The sequence below is a fragment of the Salvelinus fontinalis genome, chromosome 40, assembly GCF_029448725.1.
Source record: "Salvelinus fontinalis isolate EN_2023a chromosome 40, ASM2944872v1, whole genome shotgun sequence".
NCBI lineage: Eukaryota > Metazoa > Chordata > Actinopteri > Salmoniformes > Salmonidae > Salvelinus > Salvelinus fontinalis.
In genome coordinates this window covers 25,075,345-25,089,699 of record NC_074704.1, presented here as the reverse complement: position 1 = coordinate 25,089,699, position 14,355 = coordinate 25,075,345, and the positions used below count along the sequence as shown (strand labels likewise).

Sequence of the window (14,355 nt, the reverse complement as noted above, 5' to 3'; positions counted from 1 at the left end):
GTTTATACGATGTGTGGTAATGTCACTTCTGTGCAATACATATCAACATTTGTGATGGCCATATATGCACACTGTCCTGACCTCGCCCTCTCTCCCTCAGTGATTGACAGCTGCACGGTTTCCGTGGCATCCAACAGCACCCCTGGGGGCACGCGTCTGATTTCGTCCAATGTGTGCGGGCCCCACGGGCGCTGCCGGAGCCAGGCTGGCGGCCAGTTCAGCTGCGAGTGCCAGGAGGGCTTCACTGGGACATACTGCCATGAGAGTAAGTGACTCCCCCAGTTCCAAGGGGTGAAGAATGGTGGATGAATGGCTGACTGGAGGATGGCTAGGGAGGTGGATGGATGGAGCCTTGGCTAGATGGTGGATGAATGGCTGACTGGAGGATGGCTAGGGAGGTGGATGGATGGAGCCTTGGCTACATGGTGGATGAATGGCTGACTGGAGGATGGCTAGGGAGGTGGATGGATGGAGCCTTGGCTAGATGGTGGATGAATGGCTGACTGGAGGATGGCTAGGGAGGTGGATGGATGGAGCCTTGGCTAGATGGTGGATGAATGGCTGACTGGAGGATGGCTAGGGAGGTGGATGGGTGGAGCCATGGCTAGATGGTGGATGGCTAATGTGTGAATTAAGGGATCAATGTGGGGGTGTGATGGAGGCATGGATAGAAGAGAGAATGTGGCAGAATTATGAGGAGGATAGGGCAGAGCATGGAGTGAGAATGGTATTGCAGGGGTGGTAGAGGACAGGATGGGCCCTTCTTGAGAAGCGGATCTTCTTTAAAAACCCTGCTTCGTTCCGACCACAAGTACACCACAAGAATCTCCCTCCCCGTTATAACGATTGTTCCTGGCGCTTGACAAGATCTCTCTCTCTGTCACTACACACGCATCCTTGGGTTCGAAGCGTGCTCTCGCTCCCTCCAAACCTGGCGACTTTGTTCTCACCAACACTTCTTTCAGGGGAGTGTTGACCCCCCCCCCCCCCCCCCCCCCCCCTTGACAATTAATTATTAGCTCCCTGTTTGATGGATGGCCGTTTTAGCTGCCAGCTCCCTAGCCCAGAGAGGTCAGGCGGGCTAGACCTGGCCCTGCCAGTCACTGGGTTATCAGCTCTAATGGAGGACTGGAGGCCCCAGGCGAGGCCTATGCTGTCTCTGACACAGGCCTTGATTAATGACCCTGTCCAGCCTTCGCTAGCCTGTCAGGGGGTGGGGAAGTTGTTAAATGAGGGGGGTTCCATGCCTCCCCACCCCTAACTCTCATTTTCTCAAGCCAGGAAGTCTGCCTGTTCTTGCCTGGCCTTGTCTCTCCCACGCACTCACACACCCAACACCAAGCGCTCTGTTGTGGTTTTGGGTGACAGAAGAGGGAGTTTTGGGAAGGGCTTTTGGTGGGAGGTTACTTGACCGGAGACGACAGTCAAAGTAAATGGGGCACTAGGGAAACCGCAAGGCCTCCGTTGGATGTGTAATGTGGAAACAATGTGAGTTGTTCACTTGTTCTAAGAAACTCTAGAGAAATGGTAAATAAGTCCTTGAAGGGATTTCATGGTGCACGCCTTGATTGCACGGCTTGATATTGTGCATATTCCTCAGTCTTTTGCTTACTTATCCTCTTTCTTTCACACACTCTCAGATATAAATGACTGTGAAAGTGGCCCGTGTCAGAACGGGGGAACGTGCATTGACAAAGTCAGCCTGTACCAGTGCATCTGTGCCGAGGGTTGGGAGGGACCCAACTGCGACAACAGTAAGTTCATTCTCTTCTCACCACACAATACTGTTATGTAGTCATATTTGTTTATATGAATAATGGATTTCACTTTCTTTGACCCACCGGTGGATAATACATTGTTATTGAAGTTATATACAAGTTGCCTACAATCACCCCACAACGTAGTACAGGTGTTCATAAAAGCTCATGGTTCTTTTGGTTTGTATTTAGTCTATACGTGTGCTTATGCATTACATGCAGGTGGAACAGTGCATTGACTTCTTTATCTGTCTGGCTTTTTAATATTGAGGACTTGTTATCAGCATTATAACGTCTGGTAGGCTATACATAACACTTCTATATTGCATTCCTAATGCATAGGCAACACACAAAGTGCTACCAGATAATCCCGCTTGTTTCAAGCCTTCAAGTGACAGGGGATATGGATGATCATTAGGCCCATATTGAAACTTTTCTGGTTCTAAAAAAAAAAGGCTTAGGTGTTCGGGGGTGGCAATGAGCGGCTACATTTGAGAGAATTGTAGAGGCATTTTAGAATTTGAAGCTAATTTGCTGCAATTCTACACATTTCTCCATGGAGCTGAGATTCTTTTTTTTTGTAATTTTAAAGCTAATTTCTTGGAATTATGATGTTTTTGCCTAACAGTTGAGAGAATGTTTCAGTTTTAAAGCTAGTTTCCGGCAATTCTATGCATTTTGTCATGGATAATACGGTGTTCTTTTGCTCAAACATAATAACAAAATGAATACCGCTAAATTAATTCCCCAAATAATGTTCTATTCTCCCTGACTGTCTAGCTTTTATTTTGGTGATTTGAGAACTAACAAAGATCACGTTATGAAAAGAATATATAGGTCCATTATCTTTTATACATACTTTAAAACCAGATGTAGTCATTGAATTTTACACTTTGTGTTTTTCCATTCTGAAAATTTGACTTTTGCCACCTGAAGATGCCAAACAGGCAGTTTTTTTTAGTTTTGTCATTTCATGTTTGTCTCTGTCTTGTCTCCTCAGACATTGACGACTGCAACACCAACCCCTGTCGCAACCGCGGCACGTGCCGGGACCTGGTGAACGACTTCTTCTGTGAGTGTAAGAACGGATGGAAGGGCAAGACATGTCACTCAAGTAAGCCCCCTTACTACAGTATCTCACACTTTTTTTATTTTCGCCCTTGGGCGGCCATGTGAAGTGTGATGTAAGCATGTGTGCATGCTTCTACGTGTTCGAAAGGGTGTGTTTATGTGCATAAATTAAACCTATATATGCAGGTATGTGTTAGGGCCTAATGGTTTCCTGACATTGACTATGAGCAGTTGCTAACATGTCGTCTTTTTTTGCTTCCAGGGGAGAGCCAGTGTGACGAGGCTACATGCAACAATGGCGGAACGTGCTACGATGAAGGGGACACCTTCAAATGCATGTGTGCCGCCGGGTGGGAGGGTGCCACCTGTAATATAGGTATGTAGCATAGCCAGCAGTGCTAAATTATTGCAGCTAGCTCTGTAGCATTTTCCAGCTAGCTAGCATGTTGGCTAAAGGTTGTTTGCTTCTCCAGCTAAGAACAGCAGCTGTCTGCCTAGCCCTTGTGAGAACGGAGGCACCTGTGTGGTCAGTGGAGACTCTTTCACCTGTGTCTGCAAAGATGGCTGGGAGGGCCTGACCTGCAACCAAAGTGAGTGATCCCAGAGTGTGTCCTCCCTTGTCCCCGTGACTGGGGTAGGTAATACATCTTTCGTAGAGAATTGTAGTTTTTTTTGCACTTAGTTGTTCATAACAACTTGATAGTGTAATATTCAGTTGCACTACATTTTAATCTGCCATAGTAGATGAGTGCAGTTTGGCCTTTGTCCATTATGTAAAGAATGTATCTAGCTAAATCTTAACAATAGGATACTTTTTATATAAGTGTCCTATTTTATATAAGTGTCCTATATATCCCACTTTTTATATACTTTATTTCTTAGATTAATGGTATATGTGGCCTCTCGGCTAGCCACACACTCATCATGAGTTAGTATTCAAACATTCACTGTGTTAGAGGTCGAGCGATTATCATTTTTCGATACCGATTATTGGAGGACCAAAAAAAGACGATATCGATTAATTGGCCGACTTATATATTTTTTTTAAATAATATATATTTGTAATAATTACAACTGCAACAATACTGAATGAACAATGAACACTTATTTTAACTTACTGTAATATAATGCATAAATAAAATCAATTTAGCCTCAAGTAAATAATGAAACATGTTCAATTTGGTTTAAATAATGCAAAAACAGTGTTGGAGAAGAAAGTAAAAGTGCAATATGTGCCATGTAAAAAAAAGTTACCGTTTAAGTTCCTTGCTCAGAACATGAGAACACATGAAAGCTGGTGGTTCCTTTTAACATGAATCTTCAATATGCCCAGTTAAGAAGTTTTAGGTTGTAGTTATTATAGGACTATTTCTCTCTCTACCATTTATATTTCATACACCTTTGACTATTGGATGTTCTTATAGGCACTTTGGTATTGCCAGCCTAATCTCGGGAGTTGTTGATAGGCTTGAAGTCATAAACAGCTCTGTGCTAAGAGCTGCTGGCAAACGCAGTAAAGTGCTGTTTGAATGAATGCTTACGAGCATGCTGCTGCCTACCACCGCTCAGACTGCTCTATTAAATCATAGACTTAATTATAATATAATAAACACACAGAAATACGAGCCTTTGGTCATTAATATGGTCAAAGCTGGAAACTATCATTTCGAAAATCAAATGTTTATTCTTTCAGTGAAATACGGAATTGTTCCATATTTTATCAAACGCATGGCAACCCTAAGTCTAAATATTGCTGTTACATTGCACAACCTTCAATGTTATGTCATAATTATATATACAATTCTGGCAAATTTAATTACGGTCGTTACACAGTTCGCATCGAGCCAGCAAGCCCAAACTGCTGCATATACCCTGACTCTGCTTGCACTGAACGCAAGAGAAGTGACACAATTTCCCTAGTTCATATTGCCTGCTAACACAAACTTCTTAACTACATATACAGGTAAAAACAATATATACTTGTGTATTGATTTTAAGAAAGGCATTGATGGTTAGGTACATTTTTCCGCGACTTCCCTTTTGTTACATCATCCGTTTGGTGAAGTTGAAGTAGGCTGTGATTCGATGATTTAACAGGCACCGCAAAACAAGTTAGTTAACTACACACGGTTGACGATAGGTTAACTGGTGATTTGATTGATTGTTTTTTATAAGGTAAGTTTAAAGCTAGCGAGCAACTTACCTTGGCCCCTTGCAGCCACAAGGTCCTTCTGATACTGCACTCGCGTAACAGGTGGGCAGCCTGCCACGCAGTCTCCTCGTGGATTGCAATGTAATTGTCCAAAAAGGCCGATTTACAGATATTTGTTATATGAACTTGAAATCGTCCCTATTATTATTATTTTTTTTGAAATCAGTCAACCTCTACTGTGTCTAACCCAACTTTCTTATAATTCTCATTTTACAGATTCCAACGACTGCAATCCCCACCCTTGGTAAGTCAAGCCAAGTTACCCAGTAAACATATCTGCCCTCAGGAATGTCCTGTTGCTGATAACACACACACACACACTCTCGTATACACTCAGCGTCAACAAAAGAGCCACAAACAACTCACGTAACCCTGTTTGCTCAAGTCTTCACAATCACACCTTGTTCCACTTCCTCTTCTACCCAACGCCATTTTTAAGAATAATATAAATGTATCTGTTAAACTATTTTTTGTGGTGAAATCATTTAATGCAGAGGGAATTCTGAGTGATGCTTATTTAGATATTTTCTAAGACATGGAATTATATTTCCTACCCATTTAGTCAATTCTTATTGGTTAAGAGCTATGACCCCTGACCTCTGTCTCTATCCTTATCTCTGCAGCTATAACAGTGGAACCTGTGTGGACGGCGATAACTGGTACCGGTGTGAGTGTGCCGCAGGATTCGCAGGACCAGACTGCAGGATTAGTGAGTGTTAACCCTTTGCGTTCCTCTCCCCCCCCCCCCCCCACCCCCCCCTTACTATTCTTAAGCTGTGACAAAAGTCAGTTAAGTCGGGGCTAAATCAGGTTTGTCTTTTGGATTTGGTGGTGCTTGTAGGACAACACAATGGAGGATGAGGCAGTTCACGCTGCGGTTAGCCCTTTGATCCAGTTAAAGAGAGCTCAGATGGAGAAGTTGATCACCTGCACTCATTCCCAATGATAACTTGACCACCCAGAGTTAGTCCAACTGTTAACTAGGAATGAAACTAGGGTAGAGTTTGAAAGTATTTGATCTTCAAATGTTTTATTTTGGTTATGAAGTTATACTACTTTGTAATTGGCACAGTTTGGTCTGTGGCTCTGGGGGAAAATACCAGTCTAAGGAAAATGGTTCCCAAGACGTATGGTGTTTCATTTGGAAGTCTGACTTGTAATCACTGTCTGTTAGTCAGTAGGCTAGATGGACTGATGCATATAGATTGAAGTGACAGAAATAGAGTAGTACAACGCATAACAGTTGCCAATCTGGTCCCCCCAGACATCAACGAGTGCCAGTCGTCGCCTTGCGCGTTCGGCTCCACCTGCGTAGATGAGATCAACGGCTACCGCTGCCTGTGTCCGCCAGGGAGGGCCGGCCCCAGATGCCAAGAAGGTAAGACCTATACCCTCCATGTGTTCCTTTGGCGGCTCATACTGGCTTCAATAAATACATTTCCCATCATGATCAGCAGTGTAATTATCCCTGTTGGATTTTGCCATGACAATGGACTGTATTTTAGTTGGAAACGTAGGTGGATTTTTTGTTCCGTGTGCTATAGCTCTTTAGGTGGTGTTTACCTAACTATAAACGGGACATCAGATCAACGATGTATAAGTGCACGGTACAATAGCTTTATTGACATCACAAGAACCTAAGTCTTAACGAGAGTCAATGTAGGTGTAAACAGTCAACCGGAATAAAATACAGTACATCTAGGATTTTGGGCATCTATAGCAAATGTTAAGGTTCAATCTTGATGAGACTAAACTCGCCCCCTCCTGCGTTGCAGTTACTGGGAGACCCTGTGTTGTCAACGGTCTGGTGGCCGTGGACGGGGCCAAATGGGACGACGATTGCAACACCTGCCAGTGCCACAATGGGAAGGTCACCTGTACAATGGTACGAAACCACAGGTTTTACGACAAGCTGGCTTTTTTTTTGTTTTTGTTTGTACCACATTCAATCCCCATAGTGATGTGAGCTAGCTATGCATTGAATGACCACAAATGATCACCGCCACTGACCAAAGTTGACCACATTCCTGTCCCCCTCCAGATCTGGTGCGGTCCCAAATCCTGCCGGGTCCACAGTAAAAGCCCCAGCGGTGGCGAGTGCCCGGTCGGTCAGATGTGTGTGCCCGTCCGGGACGAGTTCTGTTTTGTCAAGCCATGCCCCAGCCAGGGCGAGTGCTGGTCGGCCTCCCGCAGTCCCAAGCCCCACGCAAAGTGCCACCCCGAGAGCAACTGTGCCAACGTCACCTTCACCTTCAACAAGGACACCATGCCACAGGTGAGTTGGCACAAGCCACATCATAAAAACATTTATTCAAACTTAAACTAGGAAGTCAATTTAACCAATGGCAAAACCATTGTCACATCCAGTTTGGCAGCATTTCATATTCCTTTGTAAGACTAGGAGCAGTATGCAGATTAACTGTGATGCCGATACTTTAATACTTGTGAACTTATACATTGAACTTTTTGACCTCTGTGTGTGGCAGGGCTTGACTGTTGAGAACATCTGCAGCAAGCTGAGGAGTCTGTATGTGGTGAGGAACCTCTCGTCAGAGTACTCGGTGTCCATGACATGCGAGCCATCGGCCACAGCCAACAACGAGATCCATGTAGCCATTGTAAGTACCGCGTGGCAAATTCTCTTGCCCTCAATTCCATAATTGTCAAGAACAAGCAAATTACCATTTTGAAACATACATTAGTCATTTAGCAGACAGTCTTACCCTAAGAATAACTACAATGGCATACGGATTAATTTGTCCTGTTTCTCACAATATACGCAATATTCTTTCAAATGCGATATATGGAAGTTACAAGCTTCTCGTACGAAGACTTCACTCAATTAGTTCTTATTTTTTAGTCGACGGAGGACCCCAGAAGAGGCAAGGCCCCTATCAAGGAAATCACGGACAAGTTCATAGACCTGGTCAGCAAGCGAAACGGCAACGGCACCATCATCACAGCCATCATCGAGGTCCGCGTCCAGAGGAGGCAGAGCCACAACCCCAATGGTCAGGGCACAGGCAGCCATTTTTTGTTTCTGCAAGGACATTGACCTTCACTAGTAGTGGGATGGTTTTATGTACCTAGGTTTGAAAAATTCCTGAACATTTCCCATGTTTTCCAGAAACCCTGGTTGAAGTATTTTGCAGTTCAAAATTGTTAATTGGAAGAGGGAGAAGATCATATTTCTGCTGCTGTCAACTTCTGCTCAAACTATAGCTCTCGATATCTGTGTCTCCCTCCTTTGTTCTAGTCTTTTGATAACACCTTCCCTCCCTTTCTCCTTCCAGCAGACTACCTGGTCCCCCTGCTGGTGTCCGTAGTCATCGTCATCTGGCTCCTGGCTGTGGCCTCTGCGTTTATCTGGTGCCTGAAGCGGCGAAAGCCCAGCACCCACACGGGTGTCAACACCCAGCCGTCGTCCCCGGCGACAACCGCCGAAGACACCAACAACGCAGTCAACAACGTGCGCGAGCAGCTCAACCAGATCAAGAACCCCATCGATAAACACGGTCTGACCAACGGCCTACCCCCAGTTAAAGAACACCCCAACCACTATCACTACGAGGACAAGAACTCTCTTATCAACGGCAAAATTAGAACAAACAACTCCGACGTGGGTAGCCACCATTCGGATGACGAGGAGTCTGAGAAGAGGTTTCAGAAGGCTAGGTTCCCAAGGCAGACGCCATATACGCTAGTGGACCGGGAGGAGCGGAGCCCACAGCCGCTCAGCACGGCCTGCAAACACCCCAACTGGATTAACAAACAGGACAACAGAGACTTGGAGTCGGCACAGAGCTTAAACCGAATGGAATTCATTGTATAGCGCACAGCTTGGTGACCTTGGCCTGACCACTTCAAGTGGTTTCTCATCGTTGGAAGGTCAACTGAGGGGCGCTCCACAAAGTTGTTGATACTGTTGTCATATTTTTGAATCAAAAAGTTGTGATTTACCCTTCACAAAGAAGACAAATTTCCATATGTTTAATTTATGTTTCGACAAGCTGGCTCACACTGGCAATAACGGTTGACTGTGGTTTGGCTGGATTTCCGGGTGCTTGCATTTGCGTTTATTTTTATTTTTTAAACCAGTTGACTTCAAGGCGGCACTTCTGTAAATGTATGTGTAAGAACATCTCTATGTTGTTCGGTAAGCTGCTGTCGAAGGCTTTTTACAGGCTTTTACCCGGTAGTCATACAAAGTGTACAATTTAATATTATTGTGGGTTTAGCCTCGTAACTGGTTTTGTATTTGTACGCGCTTCCGCATCACCATACCACAGCAACTATCAAAACGTTATTTATTTTTGTTTCAAGCAGGTTGAGTCTGTCAGCAGTTGCTGCCAATATGAAGAATTTGTGTCAAATGTAGAATGATGTATAGATCTGTAAATATTTTTTTTTATTAATCATTGTGTATATTTGATTTATTAACTTAATAATCAAGAGCCTTAATATCATTCCTTTTATTTATATGCATTGTTTAGATTTGAAGTTTTGACAGCTTTGTAAGCTTACAACTTCCTTATTTTTGAAAATATTGTTTCAATATATAGTCAGGTCCAATATATATATACAGACATTGACCATTTTTGTTGTTGTTTTGGCTCTGTACTACAGTAATTTGGATTTGAAATTATACCATGACTGAGGTTAAAGTGCAGACGGCCAACTTTACTTTGAGGGTATTTTCGTACATATCGTATGAACTCTTTTTTTTAAATGACCTTTTTTTCTGCGTGATCTACCCATTTTCAAGGAACCAAAAGCATTTGGACAAATTCACTGACGTGTGTTATTAAGTTGAGTATTTAGTCCCATATTCCTAGCACGCAATGACTACATCACGCTTGTGACTCTACGAACTTGTTGGATGTCGATTCTGTTTGTTGTTTCAGATTATTTGCTGCCGAATTGAATGGTAAATAATGTACCATGTGTATGACGCGTGCAATGCCAGGATTGTGGTTTCGGTTAACTAAACGTCAATGTCATTTGAGTCACTTATTGTAAATATGGATAGGATGTTTCTGAACACTTATACATTAATGTGGATGCTACCATGATTACGTACAAATCGTGAATAATGAGTGAGAAAGTTGGAGGCACAAAGATCATACCCCAAGACATGCTAACCTCTCTCCATTCTCAATAACGTGAGAATAGCGTATTTTGTGAAGGGTGTGAGATGTGCCTCAACTTTCTCACTCATTTATCATTATTCATGATTTTCTGTTGTCATGGTAGCATCCACACGAATCAATGAAAAATAGCCTCAAATTAAAGCCGACTGTCAACAATTTAACTTCAGTCATTGTATCATTTCATAAAGTGCTAGAGTACAGAACCAAAACAACAAAATGTTTCACTGTCCAAATACTTTTGAACCTCACTTTGTTTCATAAATGCCAAAAGTGTTCTTGAAAGAATCGTTTATTTTTGAACAATTAGATGGGCATTTTTGTCCACACCAAAAAAAAAAAAAAAATTGTACGATGTCTGTTTGAAACCATTTCTATGGTATATTTGCCAGGACTCTTTTGTAAGTACTTAAATGTAAATGGCATGGCAGGGGAAAGGACAAAATAACATGGAGGGTCATTTGAAACAACGCAATGTGGCAGACACATTGCTTGCCAAGTAAATACTTTTAAGGGAACTTTTTTTTTTGGTAGCCTGATGTTTGAATGTACAGCATAACAAGTGTCAAGAACAGGAAAAAATGTCCTTAGATCCTTTGTAAAACAAAAAACAAAAAAAAACTTTCGATGTATGTGATTACTTTGCATATATGGTAATGAACTCTAATAAATGGTGGGATTCGTTTTGCGTGCCCCAGGTGGGTGGAGGTTTCACTTAAGGACTAATGGAATGGTCTTCAATGAGTAAACTCGGGTCACCGGGCCATGCAAAAAAAACTTGACCATTGAGATACTTGAAGAGAGGAGATCCAATATGAACACTGTAGAACTGTCATGTGACACATATCCTTTCTGGATTGGACGGAGACCACCAGGCTGTAAACATCTTTATTTATTTTTTGTTTTCCCTGAAAATCATGATTTAAGAGAAAGTATGTGTACATTTCACTTTAGTGTGTAAAGAACTTGAGAATTAAAGTATTTTGGGGGGGGAGGTTGTTCCTGGCAAGTCTTTGTTTTGTTTTGGAAAGTAATATTTATTAAAATATTTTGTACTAAAAGAGCTTAGTCTTTGTTTTCTATTTCTTTCTGGGGCAAATGGTCTGTCTGGTGGCGTAAGTCGGCGGTTGTAGACTAGACGACATGGCGGATGAGCCGCATTTGCTGTTGAGTGTTGAACAATGACGAGCCTTTGAGCCTCGACTATCCCTGTCCTCTCACACATGCACTAACAGTCTCAGCAGAAACGTGAGGGAGTTTAAAAGGCCTGTACACAGCCATAACTTGCGTGGGAACAAGCCTGTCTTTCACCTAAATAAACAGGAGACACTTGCAAATGCATTTATAGAGGAATCACTCCAAATGGAAAAAAACAAGCAAGTTTTTTTCCTCCTGTTTGACTTGACCCTGACTGAGATTTCATTTTTATTCAACTTGATTTGTCCCTACTTATTACGCTGCGGTTGAAAAATGGGAAAGTAGCATTTGTGTGTTTTATGCACGAGGGGGTGTGGTATATTGCCAATATGCCACGGCTGAGGGCTGTTATGAGCAACGCGGAGTGCCTGGATACAGCCATTGGCCATATACCAAAAACCCGAGGTGCCTTATTACTATTATAAAAATGTTTTGTCGTACCCGTGGTATACGGTCTGATATACCACGGCTGTCAGCCAATCGGCATTCAGGGCTCGAACCACCAAGTTTATTGCAATTATACAAATTACACAAACTTTGTCATTGGGAGGAGAGAGAGAACCTACTTCTCATGTAAAACGGAGTCTGAAAGTAGTGAAAGTCTTCAGGATCTAGTGATTATTGGGGTATAATCGGAGTGTTGGAGTTTAGTCGTCTCGTTCCCAACTATCAAGCTATGTCCCAAATGGCACCCTAGTCCTTATATAGTGCACTAAAGTTTTTATTGCCTCGGTCTACTTAATAAGTAGTGCGCTTTATAGGGAACAGCGTACCGTTTTGGACACACTCTCCACCACTGTGGTCTCTCAGCTGACTCCTCGCCAACGAATGCCAACTCCTCTCTTCCTGGTTTCTCAGCAAAATATGCTTTTATTTCCCCAGTCTCACTTTAAGGGAGTTGAGGTTTGTGGGTGGTTAGGTGTGTCTTTGTTTATGCATATGCATGTTTGTGTGTCTTTATGCATGTATGAACATGAATCAAATTAACGTCATAGTTATGATCTGTAACATTGCACTCTGTGCACTTTCCGCGAGGTCGGAAGAAAGCGGATGCTTCCGGATTTCAAAGCTAGTATTTTCAATCTGTGGGGACTCCGCTCAGGTGTCTTTTTATGCTTGCTACATTAGGTTACACCGGGGGGCGAACTCAATAGACTTTTGAATGAACTCAAAAAATCTAATCGAAACTGTGTATAAATGATGGACCTATATTCATACAGTTTTTTCTTGTCTATGTCCAGCTCGCTAATAATCACAAATGAAAGCTAGACAGTCAGGTATAATCGAAAATGAATATGGATTGATTTCGACAAGGAAATATAACCAATTTTCAATGCAGCCCTCCGGAATTCATTGAAGACTGAATGCGTCCCACGGGGAAAAATGAGACACCCTGCATTTACCAAGGTAAAGTAGGTTTTATATCAGAAATTCAACATTAGCCTATTTATAAGTTGACAACTATTTTAGGGTCCTTAGCTTAGTGATGGGCTTTGAGTGCACCATGGGGTTGAACGCTGAGGTTTAGTTAATGAACAGCATACCCGTGTAGGTGTTCCTTTTGTCCAGGTGGGAATGGGCAGTGTTGAGTGCAATAGAGATTGCGTAATCTGTAGATCTGTATGGGCGGTATGCAAATTGGAGTGGGTCTAAGGTTTATGGGATTGATGGTGGTGATGTGAGCCATGACCAGCCTTTCAAAGCCCTTCATGGCTACAGATGTGAGTGCTATGGGTCTGTAGTCATTTAGGCAGGTTACCTTGGTATTTTGGGGCACAGGGACTATGGTGGTCTGCTTGAAACATGTTGGTATTACAGACTCGGCCAGGGAGAGGTTGAAAATGTCAGTGGAGACACTTGCCTGTTTGTCAGTGCATGCTCGGAGTACACGTCCTGGTAATCCGTCTGGCCCTGTAGCCTTGTGAATGTTGACCTGTTTAAAGGACTTCCTCACATTGGCTATGGCGAGCATGATCACACAGTCGTCCTGAACAGCTGGTGCTCTCATGCATGCTTCAGTGTAGCTTGCCTCGAAGCGTGCATAGAAGTCATTTAGCTTGTCTGGTTGTCAATGGGCTTCCCTTTGTAGTCCGTAGTAGTTTGCAAGCTCTGCCACATCCGACAAGCGTCGGAGCCAGTGTAGTAGGATTCAATCTTAGTCTTGGATTTACGCTTTGCCTGTTTTATGGTTCGTCCGAGGGCATAGCGGGATTTCTTATAAGCATCCGGGTTAGAGTCCCGCTCCTTGAAAGCGGCAGCTCTACCTTTTAGCTCAGTGAGGATATTGTCTGTAATCCATTGTTTCTGGTTGGGGTATGTACGTAAGGTCACTGTGGGGGACAACGTCATTAATGCACCTATTGATGAGCCGGCAACTGATGTGGTATACTCCTCCATGCCATTGGATGCGTCCCGGAACCTATTCCAGTCTGTGCTAGCAAAACAGTCCTTTAGCTTAGCATCTGCGTCATCTGACCACTTCCGTATTGAGCAAGTCACTGGTACTTCCTGCTTTGGGTTTAGACCCCATCATAGCACTGAGACTGCACTTGTGAAGGTGGTAAATTACCTTTAAATGACGTCAGACCGAGGCTCTGCATCTGTCCTCGTGCTCCTAGACTTTAGTGCTGCTTTTGATACCATCGATCATCACATTCTTTTGGAGAGATTGGAAACCCAAATTGGTCTACACGGACAAGTTCTGGCCTGGTTTAGATCTTTTCTGTCGGAAAGATATCGGTTTGTCTCTGTGGATGGTTTGTCCTCTGACAAATCAACTGTAAATTTCGGTGTTCCTTAAGGTTCCATTTTGGTACCACTATTGTTTTCACTATATATTTAACCTCTTAGTGATGTCATTCGGAAACATAATGTTAACTTTTACTGCTATGCAGATGACACACAGCTGTACATTTCGATGAAACAGGGTGAAGCCCCAAAATTGCCCTCGCTGGAAGCCTGTGTTTCAGAC

General features: G+C 43.2%; 1 protein-coding gene across 2 annotated transcripts in view; it reads left to right on the top strand.

Annotated features, from left to right (window-relative positions):
• The window catches only part of LOC129839357 (protein jagged-1b-like), a 35,733-nt gene extending 24,483 nt beyond the window's left edge, over nucleotides 1-11,250 (top strand). The window contains exons 14-26 of one of the 2 annotated variants that reach the window (XM_055906741.1): nucleotides 101-265; nucleotides 1,641-1,754; nucleotides 2,758-2,871; nucleotides 3,091-3,204; nucleotides 3,302-3,418; nucleotides 5,257-5,284; nucleotides 5,664-5,749; nucleotides 6,305-6,418; nucleotides 6,816-6,925; nucleotides 7,082-7,315; nucleotides 7,527-7,658; nucleotides 7,901-8,051; nucleotides 8,337-11,250. In XM_055906741.1, coding sequence (XP_055762716.1) covers nucleotides 101-265; nucleotides 1,641-1,754; nucleotides 2,758-2,871; nucleotides 3,091-3,204; nucleotides 3,302-3,418; nucleotides 5,257-5,284; nucleotides 5,664-5,749; nucleotides 6,305-6,418; nucleotides 6,816-6,925; nucleotides 7,082-7,315; nucleotides 7,527-7,658; nucleotides 7,901-8,051; nucleotides 8,337-8,872 — 2,015 coding nt within the window. In that variant the 3' untranslated portion in view covers nucleotides 8,873-11,250. Of the gene's footprint in view, nucleotides 1-100; nucleotides 266-1,640; nucleotides 1,755-2,757; nucleotides 2,872-3,090; nucleotides 3,205-3,301; nucleotides 3,419-5,256; nucleotides 5,285-5,663; nucleotides 5,750-6,304; nucleotides 6,419-6,815; nucleotides 6,926-7,081; nucleotides 7,316-7,526; nucleotides 7,659-7,900; nucleotides 8,052-8,333 lie in introns of both variants that reach the window. The other variant, XM_055906740.1, reaches the window with a different exon arrangement.
• Nucleotides 11,251-14,355: the final 3,105 nt, after the last annotated feature.